Raw genomic sequence first — 16,405 nt, 5'->3', positions numbered from 1 at the left:
AAACTTTGAATTCGCGTAGGTCGTATTTCGGCTATGTACATTTTCGTAAAATTCCACATTTCGGGTCTACCGATCCAGTCTCGGTGATATTACGCATTCTAAGCACCGATTTTGAACACGAAAACCAACCTAACCTACAAACACAACAGCCCAGTGAGTTTCTCGCCGGTATTCTCAGCGGGTCGCGATTCCGATCCGATGGTAGATTCAGCGAAGCACTGCTTTTGCTAGGGCAGATGTTAGCAAATTCCGACTGAGCCCCGTGAGCTCACTAGGCACGGTGAAGCCAGAATAGTCCTTTGAGGATACTGACAGTTAGGCAGGCAAAAAAAAAATTAGTTTCAAAATAAATCCGAATTCGCTTCCATTATAATAGTTTCCGAACACCACGCGCCGGGTACTCAATGTAAATAGCCATAATAACCGTGTCCTACACAAAGAGCCCCCGTGGTCCGACGACAGGAGACCCAAAACTATAGTTTTTAATTATAATATCACCCACGCTATATATTTTTTTCTTTTTCGTAACAAAAAATACAATGCGCACGGTAAGCTATTGGGCTTTGTAAATTTCGAGGATCGTGTGTGTGTGTGTTTTTTTTGAGCTTTTTGTGTGATTAATATTGTATGGGCGATAAATGACGTTCAAAGCGGTGTAGCGTTGATAAAATTTGCTAGTTCTTCTGTTTTTTTTTATTACATTAAAACAATATTTTAATACAATTACACTCATAATATTGTTTGTTAATGTTTTAGTGTAATCACATCCTAATTTTAATCTAATTAAAACTTAAAATTTGTTGAGCATATTTGTTGCAGTCCCACGTCTAATCAACTTTGGTCTTGTAAATGATAAACTTAGCACCAGCCTGATGTGAAATTCTGAAAGTGAAATTAGCTGATTTCGTTGGCGTCAATTTCGACTTTGCAACTTAAAATAGGCACCGGCTATTTAGCTATCATGGAAGCATGAATTCGGAAGACTGGACTTTAATTACTTTTACTCTGAGTACAATTATTACGTACTAGTATTAACGGCCGTCTGGTGTAGTGGTAAGTGACATGGTCACTACACAAGGGGGTCGCGGGTTCGAATCCCGCCAAGGGAAGATATTTGTATGATAAATATAGATGTATTTTCCAGGGTTATGGATGTATATTAAATATATGTATGTGTATATTAAAAATCTTACATTTATATCCGTTATCTGGTACCTGTAACACAAGTTCTTTACGAACTTAGCACGGAAGCAGTTAACGTGGCGTGATTGTTAGTAAAGAAAAAAGAAAAATTTTTTTGGGTGGTTGACAGTGTAAATTGCAGAGTCCTAATCAAATTTTAGCAGCACTCATTAAGTAAAATGAATCAGTACTCACGAAACCGTGCTTGTCGCTTATGTTGTTCGTCAGCTTGAGCTTATGGAAGGAGACGACCTTCTGCATCCACTGCTCTCCAGTGGACGGCGAGTCGGGATGTATGTACATTCTTTTCGGCATCTCCGGATCCGCTTTGCCGGCGACCATCCACCGACTCCGAGAACAAACGAGACGATTAGGTTTCTTGATGGCGTAAATGAAAAAAAAGAACTAATAGGGTTGTACACAAATATCATTAATTAAATTTTAGAAGCAGTGTTCGAATTAGTAATTTTTTTAAATTAATATTCTTCGTTTTTCATTATCATTATAAAACTGTAAAAAGTTATAAAAGTACTTTTCATTATTACAGTATTTTTTTTCTGTTCCCATACATCTTTGTTATATTATTATGAAGTGTTGTGATACGAAGAACTTTAATAACTAATCAGGGAAGTTGATGTTTGCACACGTAAAATGTGCTCTCAAATATAATATTTAATTATAGAAAGAATGGAGCCGCAGACAATGTAGTAGTTGAATTAGTGAAATAATCTCAAACAATCGAAACTTGTGACTAGGTTTTGACACCTATTCTAATTTAGCTGTAAGACCGTATTGCAATTCTAAATGAAGTTTTACAACCACTCAATGCGTATTTTGAAAATGACCTGTGACCGCTTTTATAAAGGGAATTTTGAAAACATGCCGAGTTACAAGTATCGATTTTTTTAGATTATTTCAAGAATTCAACTACTAAATTTGTCTACGGCTCGATTCTTGTTATAATTAAAATATTATATCATATTTGGGAGCTCATTTTACGATGGCCAACCGGTTTGCAGGGAAAGTTAAATTTTTATTTTATTTATGGCTCCCGTCATAATTATCAAAGTATTTTTATATAATGCGAGTTGTCTGAACTTGTTCATCAAAAAGACACTGAGTTCGATGGAATATGATTATTTTCTGATGTTTTAACGTAGAATTACACAAACAGATGGACAAACAAAAATGGCGAATTTGAACCAAACTTCATTGATCTATTTTTAATACACTTTATTGTGTACTTATAATAGGATAGTCTATACATGGATGGAAGAACAGAAAATAACAACAAAAACAAAAAGGAATGTCTCGTTAATATAACAACTTATATTAATTTGTCTGGACAAACACTACATTTGTATTTTGTACCTACATGAATTCAACCAAACAACATGCAGATATTAAAGTCTATATCCAATGAATTATCTTCATTAAAGTTTCGATAAATAAATAAGAAATGTATTTAAAATTGAAATTACTATTCGTTTATACAAAAATCCACCCAAACATGCAAACACTGAAGCCATTCCAACAGCAAAACAAACGCAGAGAATACTTAAGATGCTAAAAACAAGCGAAAAAGAAAAAAATCCGTACTAAAAGTGTTTTATTGCTCACGATTACAATGTTATTGTGAAACCATTAGTCTTGATAAAATATCGGCTGGCGGAAGAACTCAATAATATTTGGGAAGCACGCAACGAACAATCTTTTTTTGTTAATGAACGATTAGAACGCGCAGTTCCCGATACAAATTGTAACGATGCTAATCTACTCGTAGTACCAGATTCATTTCTCGTTCTCAAATTTAACAAGCGAGGTATGGGGACAAGCTTTATTTATTTTTGTTAAAGCCAAAATAGGTTTATTAAAGCATGTGTGTGCCCTAAGAGTGTGGCGGACTTTCAATTCGCGGCAAAAGCTACCGTTGAAGATACAGATTAGATCGATCGTGTGCTGTTTGTGGTGCAAGATCTTTATAACGCTTCGTTTTTGATGGCAGCGGATTGAAAGTCACGTTTAGTGAGTACGCTACAATTACGCATGCTTCTTGCCTTTTCGTCACTTAACGAATTACATTAAAATAAGTTTGTTGAATTATATGAGGGCCGTCAACGCTACTACGTGTTTACGCTTATTTTAATTTAATTCCTTTGCACGCCTCTGTGTTTTATACCTGTTGTGGAATTTGTATCTGCAATCGTCGGCAGCTACGATGTCCATTAGCAAAATGTACTTTGCTTTTTTATCAAGACCAGAAACGCGGACTTTGTAGGCAGGAAACATACGTCTGCAAGCAATACGAGAGAAAAACATGGATTGGGACTTGTTCTTTGCGACAACGATTTGACATCGCGTCGATTGTGAGACGTGCAGCTGAACTAGTTTCGCTTTTACGTATCTCGTGTACGTGGAACCGGCCGCTTTAGCTTGTGATCTTCTGACGGGCTATTAACATTAATCTTATCAGACTGACAGCACTAAACATTTCTAGAATTGTATTCATTTTCATATGTTTATGTTCATCGAATTATTTGCGCGGTTTTCCGTTTTCCAATCAAAGAGAAGTCAAATTGGATTTAACCGAATATTTTCGTTCCGAATGAATTTCCGTCGTGGATAGCCTAAAATGGCGAATGACACGTCGATTCCGTGGTTTTGTGGAGCGCGCGACAACGACAAAAGACGTGAAGAAATGCGATGTTTCACGAAAAGTTGACGCACATCCCGAACATTCTCGGGGAGGACAAAAACGCCAGCGGACAAGTTTGATCGATTTCAGAAAGAGCTGAACCGGCAATTGATTAGTAATTTGTGTACGAATCATTTGTGATAATTAATTACCATATTAAAGGCGATAGTCGTCCGGTGCCTTTGTCGGCGCTTAAGGCTGAGTCACAATCGCATTTTCGACCGGAATGCTCGGCTCGTATTAATTAACGGATATAAAATCGAAGTTTATCGGATGCATCTCGACGTTGCCAAACCCGTGCGTCGGCGGTTTATTATTGATCGTCAATCAATGGACATTAAGCGAGGAGCAATTCTTATCGGCGCTTGTCATCGGGGATCGGATAATGTACGCGATCAAATACGATGTTCAGTGGACGAGCCCCCGGGGGATGGTACAGACGGCTCGATATTTTTGTATATCGACACAGATCTTTATCGAGATTCTGACCACTAGTTAAACTTCTAATTTAGGTTAATTTGACAGAACTATGAGCCGCACAAGTATTTCTCACCTCTGCTCTTGCCACGTTTAAGCTTTTTACTTTCCCGCTGCGGCGTTTGAAACAAAGACATTTTAATGACATTACCCATCGGATGTGTGTTGAATCCGTAATCATCGGATGGTTTGTTGGCGGTGGTCACATGTCCTGCGATGCCGTTGCCCTAAATGAACCGAGTTTTATACAAATTGTTGAGACGCAATTAACGCATCGACCGATGACGGGAACTAGTGCATCGCGTGGATAGAATCACAAGCTAAATGAAGATAAGCGTGTAACGAAACACAGTTACGAATCGAATGAGAATCTCCAATCAACGGCGAAATCAAATGACGGACCGACAATTTGGCGCCATACGATGCCAAATTCTCGGTTACAAAATGAGTGAGCGAATATGCGTTGACTCGGGTGAAGTGTTCCGGCGGGCAATGAGTGGATGTCTACCTGTTGTGGAACTTATATCTGTAGTCATCAGCGGCGACGATGTCCAACAGGAGGATGTATTTGGCTTTCGCGTCCAATCCGGAGACGCGGAACTTCATTTGTGGGAACATTTGTCTGCAAATCGGAATCCACATCAAAGTCGATCGTCTCGACGACCTCAGTGCGAATCTAAGGTACACTAGATGAACTTATACAATATTACACACAAAAAAAAAACCTCCAATAGCCAACCCTAACTCATTACTGTGATAGACGTCTAAGTTATTTCACTATTTAATTATACTTGAACGTGATCAGATTGAGATCCATAATTTATATTTAAATATATATTTCGTCCACTACATACGGTTCAAAATTATAAACACTAATAATTTAGTGGGTACGGTCGCGTATCAAACAAATTCCTTCATGCGCTTTCGCGATTTCATAAAGCAGCCAGCAATCTTGGCACCGCTATTACGTCTGATAAAGTCAAGTCTGTAGACGGAGTCTCGTAACTTGGAGCTTTAATCAGTCGTCAATGTGCGGCGATTCTAATGCTCATTAGCCATTTTATTTATAGCAATTACGTGATGTACACACCGAACGATTTGCCGTACCGGCCGACAACTCTGATGGATGTCGTGTCACGTTAAGATCACGTGGAGAATACGAAATAGTGTATTTTAAAGTAAACTCGATGTTTCTTGTTCTTTGTTGGGTCTAAATATCCTGCTAGGTTAACGGTCGATTCTTAATCTCTTTTGGCCACATCCGGGTTTGTTGGTTTTGTGGCTCAATCGGTTCAAGCGGTTCGTGTTTCTGTATCGGGAACGAATTGATGCCAGCGAATTATTGTACAAAAGTCATGCCCAATTAGGTTTCGCTGTGACGGTATTTTTTTTATGAAAAAAAGGAAAAAATATAGTCGCGCTCCGTGTGTTATTCGCTAGTTATACTGCACTGTTTGCTTATTTTTTTATTTTTTTGTAACTTTATATAGTTGACAGTATAAAGGCGGACTTAATGCCATAGGAATTCTCTGACAGTCTAGCTTAGGGGAGTGCAGAGATGAATATTGTTAGGTGTAGTGTGATAGTGATATTACTTAAACGTACGCATATATATAACATGCATAGCATTTATAGATACAAAAAGTCGTACTTAAATAAATACATATCGACGCTTGAAAGGCAAACGTGACTAAGCGACAATAACTGATTTGTACATAAATGATAGGCAATAACCGTATTCGATGCGCAAAAAATATATATTTCTAGGCCTATTAAAATCATTTCAATCCTACAGCTACTAGCTAGATTCTACTACAGCTGGATTCGTTAAAATAAATTTTGTTTTCAGGTATTTCAACTTTAAATTAGTCTACTGTAAAGTTCACGCATCGTCGCTTAGTCACGTTTGCCTTTCAAGCGTCGATATACATAAATATATACATAAATAAATATCAATTAATTTATGTGCTATTCTAATAAATAGACTATGTAATACAATGGGAAGTTTCATCAAAATCCGTCCAGTAATTATGGAGTGACAAAGTAACAAAGATCTTTAGATTTTTTTTCCGTTCTGATTTTTGGAACTTTTCGTAATTATTTATCCGTGGGTAGAAGATCATTCTCCGTGTACTATTAATGTATATTGCTTCTGTAGGCAGACGAGCATAGTGACCACCTGGTGGTGAATGGTTACCGTCTCTCAGTAACGTCAGCAATGCCAGGGGCACAGCCAAGCCGTTGCTTACCGCTATCTTTTATTATTTTTCGGGTCCCATGCCAAGGAACTAGGATTCCTTGTTCAGAGCCAACGAAGGATGAATAGGTTTTAATACTGGTTAATACAAAATCATTTTACGTTTTTTTTAAGGCAGTACAAACAAAGAGAATGTGATTTATACGAAACGCCTCTCCAAGATTACTCGGTTTTATTGCGACTGGAACTGCAGTAATCCTGATTTATACAGCTTCAATTCTCGATGCGTTTTTATAACGATTCGTCTCTTGAGTTAAATTTGTTTATTTAACACGATATAATCAATTTTATTTGCAGAACTAAGTGATGGTCATTATCTAGATGTGGTTTATTGCTTCGATCGCTAAATAGGCTATAAAGCACTTTTTTAGATTTATTACCGAAGGAACAATAAAAAGTCCATTGCATTTATAGCTAGATTCTCGAGTTGATCGTCTGATGGTTGGCTTATTCGAGCAAAGAATATCCGATTTATAATTAGAGTAAATTTTAACGTATTGTATTTTAGTTTTGTTCATGATATTGTTATTAGTCGGCTGATTTCTAAAACGTTTGACCTTTTGAATATTATTTTTGGAACAAAGTTTTTTTATTGCCTTGTGATAAATAGTGACCGTCGCTCATGGACAGCAGCAATGGCGGGGCCAAATCCAAGTCTGCTACAGAGAAAGCGTTTGAAGAAGGACATATCATAGCACTCGGGGAACACCGTGGAGGGGTTCATTCCATTCCATAGTACGTGGAAAATCATCATCATCATCATAATCGGTTGCTCTTGGCAGAGCAGTCGTGGTCATGTGGAATTCTTGCTTATTAAAGCCTTGACATATGTCGTCAACAGTGCAATCCAGGATTCTTCGATATTTTGGACACGTATCGCGACGGCCAGCAGAGTCTATCGAGAAACTTGTCGTTCAAGGTAGGGTCAATGGTAAGAGATCTCGTGGACGAATCCCCATGCGCTGGAATGATCAGGTGAAAGACCCTACTGAACGAATGTGTGCGCCGGGTTTCGGTTCGCAAACTATGGAAAACGTGGGAAATAGGATCTCTGAAAACGTAGCGGTTCCAAATAGTATGAACGAAATCTGCTAAAGTGGCGGGAGGTAAAAAGAGATAAAGATTTTCGGATCAATTCTTCAGAGCACTTTACATAGAAAATACGGTACAAAAAACACAGAGAATCAAAGTCCCTCTTCATCAGCAGTCCCAGAGACTCCAAACGGTGAGATCGGTGAAAATTTATTTATTGACAGTCCGAAGGGCCCTCTTCTGTAATGTAAGTACGTGGCTGGTATATAGGGGCACATGTCCAGATATGGGGGTATGACTCATTAGTGCTTTTGTATTGTAAAGAAAAGAAATTCTCTTGTATTTTTTCACACAACACGATTACTGGTTTGCGTAACACTGTTTTGAGCATTTGTTTCATATCGTCCGGTGATTCAGCGAAGCAACGCTCTTGCTAGGGCTAGTGTTAATAAGTCCTCCCAGGTTGAGACCTGAGAGCTCATCTACCAAACCGGTCGTAACTCGTATAGCCTCTTACCGGCGATTGGTGTAGCAAAAAAAATATCGTTTGTTTCATGATCAAATCAGTATTAAAATTAATCCCAAGATATATCTCATTTTTGTGTCTGGAAACTTAAGATCGACACTCGGTAGCCGCAGTGAGTAGACGTAACGAAATACAACACCTATGTTATTATTATTATTACCGCAGCTACAGTTTAATTGTGTTTTGTTATTACCATAATGACTATTAAGTAGATTCACACGCGTGGATTCCGGTTTTTCTTTCACCATGTTGTTAAATTATGAAATCGTGTTTATTATCGCATTTAAACTATACATGTACACATACTAGCTGTTTACCGCGACTTCGCTCGCGTGGTCAACGAAAAATATCATGGGGGAAATTTTTTTTCCTCTTAAGCTCACTTTAAATACTGAAGAAAAGTTGAGAGCCGCTGGTCTAGAGCTTACGACCAGCGGCTCTCGACTTTTCTTAATCAGCGACGCAGCAAATAACATTTGTACAAATTCACGGTACCCGTATATATAAAATATTTAAATTGGCGGTAGGAGTAGGTACATTAATTCATTTATACATCGTTTATCTATACATTTTAGTAAATTTCGTGACACGCTTGTCAGAGTCTTGCGACACGTAAAAGAACCTTGGTTCTGGACGTTAAGGGCATGTCATGGCATTATAATCATCTATGATTTCAACTTAAAGAATTAAACATTTCAAATTCTTCTAATGTACATATAATCTATTTATACATAATTCTTAGGAAAACGTTTTTTTTAAGTATCTCTGAAGTTCTGAAGCTTGAAATTCGAGTCAGGAAATTAAATAAAAAAAACTACTGATTTTTAGACGCACAGCGAATTTCAAGATCCTGCATAATGATAAAGAATGTGCAAAGAAATGAAAAATAAATAGCTTGGTAGACATTTAACCACTCGAACGTCATTGTCAGTGAAACCATTTAATGCTTTTGTTTTTACTATCAATTATATTTGAACTTTAACTAAAAATGCCCATCTCAAAAAGTGACGTGTCAAAAAATGTCACCTTTTAAAAAACCATTAATTAACCGACGCGTTTTCAATTAACTTTTCGTATCGTTAATTGGGGTGGGGGGTGCCGTGGAAATTCTGTTTAATGTTTACCGCTCACCAAGGAGAAACGGTACTGACACTCACAGTAAGCAATGTTATTATCATCATTTCAGAATCAAACTACTCTTTAGTTTCTAGAACAATCCAATTGAAGGTGCGTATCAATTATTAGCGTGATATTTTGTTCAATAAACTCTTGAACTGCATAAACTCAACAAAACCTAACAAATTACTTTACACTTAACGATTACCAAAGGAATGGTTTAAGACGATCGTTCAATCTACTTTTGAATGTTATCTAAATGTAAAATCTGGAGGTACGCTTAAAAAAAGGTTAATACGTGCGCTACGAATTTGCTCAATGGTTGTAAAAGCTAAAAGGCTTGACGCGGGAGTCCGGGGCGAGGGGGGACCGCATCTGCTCACACCCTGACGCATTCTTGCGGCTTCGAGTGGCGATGAGTTGCACTGAGCAATGTTAAATCATGATAACCTATAAAACATATAAAGTTAGTTTGTTAGTTTCTAATTATTTATCACCTATGAAAATATTTGGGTTTTTAATCATTCAAATCGTCAATATGGTAATTGCAAGTAGAAAATCAAAAAGAGTAAGCATTTTGAGGTTATCTTTGTTCATGGCGCTAAAACGTCATTGACGAGTCGAAAAAGTATTTTTAATTTACGAGTATAATAGTTCATCGGTTTTCACGTGTCGTAGACATAATTAAAACAATTTTTATGGTATTATTTCGATTTTTTTTAACTGTCATTAGGTATATAATTTCCGACTTTTCGAATACTTCAGTTTTCGTCGTCACGACAGGCTGTGCTTAATTATTACAATCGTTTTCCTAACGATTGATTTATAATTGTGTCACAACATAATACCGGCTAATGAATTTCGGATAATTTCATTTAATCATTGATTTAATTTTAATCATTGATTGATGAACTATTATACAACCGACCCCGACTGTCTCAGCTTGCCTTTCACGCACATTATACGACACCGCACGCTGCACGTGTGTACTTGCATTATCTATGCACAAATCAATACCTATACCGAGTGCGTGTTTTACAATTACCAAGTTTCGCTCAGGGGACTTCGGTATATTGCTTTCCGGTATAATGCTGGTATAATTTACTGGTGGTAGGACATCTTGTGAGTCCGCACGGGTAGGTACCACCACCCGGCCTATTTCTACCGTGAAGCAGTAATGCGTTTCGGTTTGAAGGGTGGGGCAGCCGTTTAACTATACTGAGACCTTAGAACTTATATGTCAAGGTGGGTGGCGCATTTATATCGTTTTTACCATCGCACCGCCCGCCACCGGAGTAGAGTTCATCGATACTACCTGGAGCCACCGCAGTCATCCACAGTGCGTTTCCAGAGGTCTTTTTTGCCACGTACCATCCGGCTATGGAATGAGCTCCCCTCCACGGTGTTTCCCGAGCGCTATGACATGTCCTTCGTCAAACGAGGCTAGTGGAGAGTATTAAGCGGTAGGCAGCGGCTTGGCTCTGCCCCTGGCATTGCTGAAGTCCATGGGCGACGGTAACCACTCCCCATCAGGTGGGCCGTATGCTCGTCTGCCTACAAGTGCAATAAAAAAAAAAAGATGTCTATGGGCTCCAGTAACCACTTAACACCAGGTGGGCTGTGAGCTAGTCCACCCATCTAAACTGTAAATAAACAAATGCATTCCGGTATATTGCATTCAGTACAGCCGGTACAGTATCTACACTCGGTATTTTTAATGTTTGATCACGTTTCAGATTATCTATTAGATACTTACTTTAAATGTTGGAACGTAGTTTCAGCTCGTTAAATATGTATTTAAAACAATATGTTATGTTACATATGAATTTTAAATGATAAATTATAATTTTTATTAACAATTTTTAATAGCTCTTTAAGATCTTCGAACGTTTTGAAAAGACTTAAGCGACTAAAAGCAGAACAACCACATTATTATGCTGTTGATGTCTAAGAGAGTCCTATTACTGTGATTTATTAAATATAGCGCGACTAGAATATTCACTAGTACATCGCCATGTGGCATTATGCTGACGCTTTGGCTCCTAAGGTGACATGAATCGGAAATTTTTTGCCAAATGCCAAGTACGAACAGAGTGAATTCTTAACATATATTTATTTACACTAGAATTCTCGCAATAGTTGAAATTCGACTATAATTAATTGGAATTGTAAGTTTGTACACTATTATGATTGTATTTTATACTTCTTCTATAATCACAAATTTCGCCAAGACTACACTATAAAAAATATTAAAAAGACAAACAATATTTAATCTATTATCAATTTGACAACAGACGTCAAGAACAAAAGTTTGACAATAAATAGTATGCATGCGTGTGCGTCAAATACATGGTATTGTCAAATACATGTAGTGTGTGTAATGTTTTCTTTATTGGTTTAATGTATCTTTTATGCATTATTTAAAAAAAATATTAGCATTGTGCACTTCTTCTCTATATTCTCTATAAGTGTGGAAAATTTCATACTCCTCCGTCCCCGCAATTTTCGTAAAAAGAGATACAAAGTTTTTGCTTCACGTATTAATTTATTTACATTCTATTTTTTGTCGACATAAAAAAAAACAATCTCCTAATTGCCAACTACATGGTCTGTTTTCGATTTTAAAAACTAAACTAAAAGCCGTGATTCTGAAATTTTTAATTGATTGAAAAAACAAAAAATCTGAACCTATTTTCATTTTAATCTTGAATCTAAGAAAAACAAACAATTCTTCACTAGCAAGTAGAATATGCGATTTTATCTTCTTTTTTCGCTACATATTGGCTGGTAGCCTAAGGGACTATTCCAGCTACCCCCCGGACGGGTAGGTGAGCTCACGGGCCCAATCTGAGCGAATTCGCTAAGACAAGCCCTAGCAAGAGCAGTGCTTCACAGAATTTACCACCGGATCGGAATCACGACTCGCTGAGAAGATCCGACATAGAAACTCAGTGGGCTCATTTTATCTCTAAAGGTGTTGCGTTCCAAATATTCAAATTTGAAAATAAAAGACGCAAGTTAATGATGAGTTATTTGAATTATTTAAATAATCTTATTTAATAGTAATAATAATTTTTGATGTTATGTAACAGTCTAGACCCGCTAGAAGTCATTGTCATAACACCAAGTAAGCCTCGCCTGAGCCTCAACTGTGTTTTGATCGAAGTAGAACGTCAGTCTACGTGAGCACACGATTTTATTACAATGTCCGACCATTATTATTAATATACCTGACGCTTCAAACACTTCGAAATTATGAAAATATTACAATTGTATTTGTTTTTATGTTTTCAACTAATTTATGTTCATAATTTTCGAGTCGAATAATATATAAATAAATCACTATTACGCGCACAAACAAAGCTCCAGAACAACGGTAGGTATTGCAATTAAAATAATTAAAATATTATCGTTACACCGTAAGCTCGGAAATTAAAATGCCACACTAAAAAATGTATGGAGCGTGTTAGTTACAACGGTGTACGCGTGGGTTCGATGCATGACTTTAGAATTTATAGAGGTGACAAAATATTGTAGAAAGACAATAACGATTTTCGATGGAACTTTCTAGAGCATTAAATTAGAATATTTTTGCTAAGAAAAACCTTTCCATAGTAAACGTTTACTAAAATCAAAATGATGGTGAAGTTGCCATAATCGATCTTCAAGAATGACTGAATATTTTTCGCGGGTTCTTTTTTTTTTAATATGGTCACAATAATCGAGACAAATATGAGGCGGTCAGCGCAAAAGTGGCCTAGCCCACAATTTTTCATATTCGGATTTATAAATTGCAATTTATTCAAAACATAAGAAGTTTTGATGCAAAACTGGCCTATCCGTAGTTTCACTCATAGATAACAGATGCCTTTGTAAACATTATTTTTGCGGGTATTGTTTTTTCAGAAATCTCATGATCTCCATTTTAACTAAGGTAAGCCACCTTTGCGCTGACGGCCTCATATATTTATGAATTTCCTAGTATAATTTATTTTGGCGACATCTTTATTTGGCAGTGCTTAAAGAAAAACCAATCGAAATAATCATCATACTCTTTCTAGTTTTAACCTAAATTCACGACACATCATGTGGGGTAGATCCTACGCCGTATAACGTACAGTCCCGATCGGCTATAAAGATAAACCGAATTCCGCTACCGAACACCATCTAGCTAATTAATAAAATAAATAAAATATATATAATTAAAGAATTTGAATAAAACCTCGCTTTCGAACGATTCCGTTGAATTGTATCAAGACACCTTTTCTGGTTTAATGCTATTTTATTGCGTTAATAACGATTCCAGTCACTTTGTTTCCGTGAAACGGGACTCGATTTTGTTTAGTACTTTGACATTCTTGGGTTTGCGACAAGGAAAACAATATTCATTACTTCACTGTGTGGTTTTATAAAAACCAACCAAAATCTATTCGATAATTCAAATGAAAAAAAAAAAACTAAACACATTCTCAAGTAAATCTTACAATAACATGTAAGTTGATTTCGATCGATCGATTCGAAAAATAATAAAAAAATATTAAAACTTCACAAAAAATGGCTGTGACCTTCAGGTAATGCGAATCATACCAATATTAAAATTCATATTATTCCCATAATAAAATTTTGAATAGTGATTACTGTATATGTAGTAATCACGTATATAACTATATAGTAAGTAGTTCGTAGACAATATCGTCTATAGAAGAAGAAAAAAAACTCCAAACGTGACGGTTCTGTTTACCGCCTAATGTGATTTAAGACAAACGTCGGCACATTAAAGTGAATGTAAAAAATACAATAAATAACGATTAAGAAAAACCGATGTCATCTCGCGTCCCTTATCGTGCCGACGGTAGCTCAGAGTCGCACAGAAATACCGTGGAGACGACGGCACATATAACTTTTGGTGCAATCGATTTTGACCGCTTTGACTGAGTTTCATGGTATGGTACCTATATGTTCCAAGCTCCCACTGGCGGAGCATGGTCTTGTCAAATTTTTATGGTCACCGTTACGAAAACCTTTTATTATTTCATATACATGCGGTTAAAATAATCATATTTTAAACTGTTTCATTGTTTTTTCAGACGACACACTCGTGAAACTATGTGAAAAAGCATTATGAAATCAGCAATTGTTAATCCTTTTACTGTACACTAGCTGACCCGGCAGACTTCGTAGTGCCTCAATCGATAAATAAAAAACCTAAACTTTTGTATAAAATAAACTTAAAGCAAACAAAAGGAATCCGTCCGACGGGGGACACATCAAAAACAAAATTTTATTTTTACTTAATTCCGAGCATTTTCATATTTATCTACCTTTTAAACCTTCTCCACCACAAATAATTCAAGACCAAAATTAGCCAAATTGGTCCAACCGTTCTCGAGTTTTAGCGAGACTAACGAACAACAATTCATTTATATACATATAGATTCCAATTTTATATCCATTTCAATTATTAACTAATTATTTGTAAGTTTATAACTCTTGTAATGATTTCGTTTCTAATTTATTTAGAGGACTACTAAGGATTATATTTTCTAATAGTAGTAAAAAAAAACATTTTTGGACGTTTCAATGTTGTCAGACCTTACATTTTGTACCAAATTATAGTTGAAAGCGACTCTATGGATGTTTCTGTTAGGATTGGATGGCCGCAACGTGACGTAACGGCGCTCTCACCGGCGCCACCTCGCGGGGTGGGCTTCTTACTATCCCACTATTATCTACACTATGCTAGTTAGGGCTGGCATTTAATTTAATTTATTTTATTTTGGGCACACCCTCGTACTGTCAGATAAAATACGTGATGCAATACGATTTAGTACTAAGAAGTCAATGTTTTGAGGAGAAATGTATTTTTAGGATAAAATGTAGGTTGTACAGGTAACATGTGATTAATACGGATAGCACTTGGGTAGTAACTCATTGGAGCGTCTCATTAACATCAGTATTCATTCATGAACTCTTGAGTTGTTAGGTCTCCCTTGGAGGCGCTGGGGTGGCTGTTAGCAAATCCCACCCCTCCTGGCTGAGCCTTTGCTCGATCACCCGCTCTGGTAAAACTGTAAAGGCCAACAGTAATCACTCAAACATAAAAACAAAATAAGTGACGTTTTAATTTAATAATAACGAGCGGTAAGTCACACACGGCTATAGCGTATGATCTGGCGAAAAACTAGGATTCTCTGTACTATGGCAACTGATTGATATACAAACCTATGTAACTTTTAAATAAAAACAAAACAACAGAGAGCCAACTAACCTGTTCATCACACGAATGTTTGCTTTATTTGGGAATTGAAATTACGACACTCGGCCCAATTGTCAGTTAACTACTACGCCACCGAGTCAGTCACTACATATTTTATTTACTTGCTGACAGGCTGACTTTGGTTTTGCTATAACACTTAAGTTAACTAATGATTAAAGATTAAATCTAACAAATGAAATAATTATGTAATGTAATGCAATTTACGAGACATTTACCTAAAGACGCAGGGTTAGTATAGATTGATTACTGGGTATATAGAGCTTGCTTTTCAGATTCACAAACATGATATTATCAAAAAGATGTCTATTTATGCTTCAATAATTAATTGTATTCAGTGTAGACAAAGGATATTGTTTATAGGTTAGAAGATGTTTGATCGTTTTTGTTGTTTGTTTTGTAATCATCATCACTCTCCTGCCCTTCTCCCAGTCACTTGGGCTCGACGTATTTTTTCCTTCTATACTCCTCTATCATATACTATTTCTTCGCTTGCTCTCCTTTTACACATATCGTCTTTCACGCAAACCATCCATTTTTTCTTAGGTCTACCTCTTCCTCTAAAGCCTTTTTACATGCATAGTTATAAGTCTCTTAACAACCTTATTGTCATTTCGTCTCATCACATGTCCATGCTATCTCAAGCGTAGACTTCGCATGCGCATTGTTTGTTTTATATTATATGTAAAATAATTTAGGATGTCAGCCCTGGGCGTTGCGATCATATCGTTCTGACTAGATCGCAAGCAACGCTTTGGACATCAGAGAATAGTATTTACAAAACGTTACATGTACCTCGTTTGTTCTTATTGTTCGTGATTGTATTTGATGAGAAAAAAGTGCATG

The 16,405-nt window shown here is 36.7% G+C and overlaps 1 protein-coding gene across 7 annotated transcripts in view; it reads right to left on the bottom strand.

Annotated features, from left to right (window-relative positions):
• Positions 1-16,405, bottom strand: part of LOC114250365 (T-box transcription factor TBX2) — a 128,929-nt gene that overhangs the window by 76,201 nt on the left and 36,323 nt on the right. For 5 of the 7 annotated variants that reach the window (XM_028184197.2, XM_028184193.2, XM_028184198.2 and 2 more), the window contains exons 2-3: positions 4,863-4,976; positions 1,378-1,531 (exon numbers count right to left, since the gene is read on the bottom strand). In XM_028184197.2, coding sequence (XP_028039998.1) covers positions 1,378-1,531; positions 4,863-4,976 — 268 coding nt within the window. Of the gene's footprint in view, positions 1-1,377; positions 1,532-3,361; positions 3,476-4,862; positions 4,977-16,405 lie in introns of all 7 variants that reach the window. The other 2 variants (XM_089733890.1, XM_028184194.2) reach the window with 2 other exon arrangements.

This window comes from Bombyx mandarina, chromosome 16 (genome assembly GCF_030267445.1).
Source record: "Bombyx mandarina strain Sakado chromosome 16, ASM3026744v2".
Lineage (NCBI taxonomy): Eukaryota > Metazoa > Arthropoda > Insecta > Lepidoptera > Bombycidae > Bombyx > Bombyx mandarina.
The sequence above is the reverse complement of the archived record's forward strand: the minus strand, read 5'-3'. Positions and strand labels throughout refer to the sequence as shown.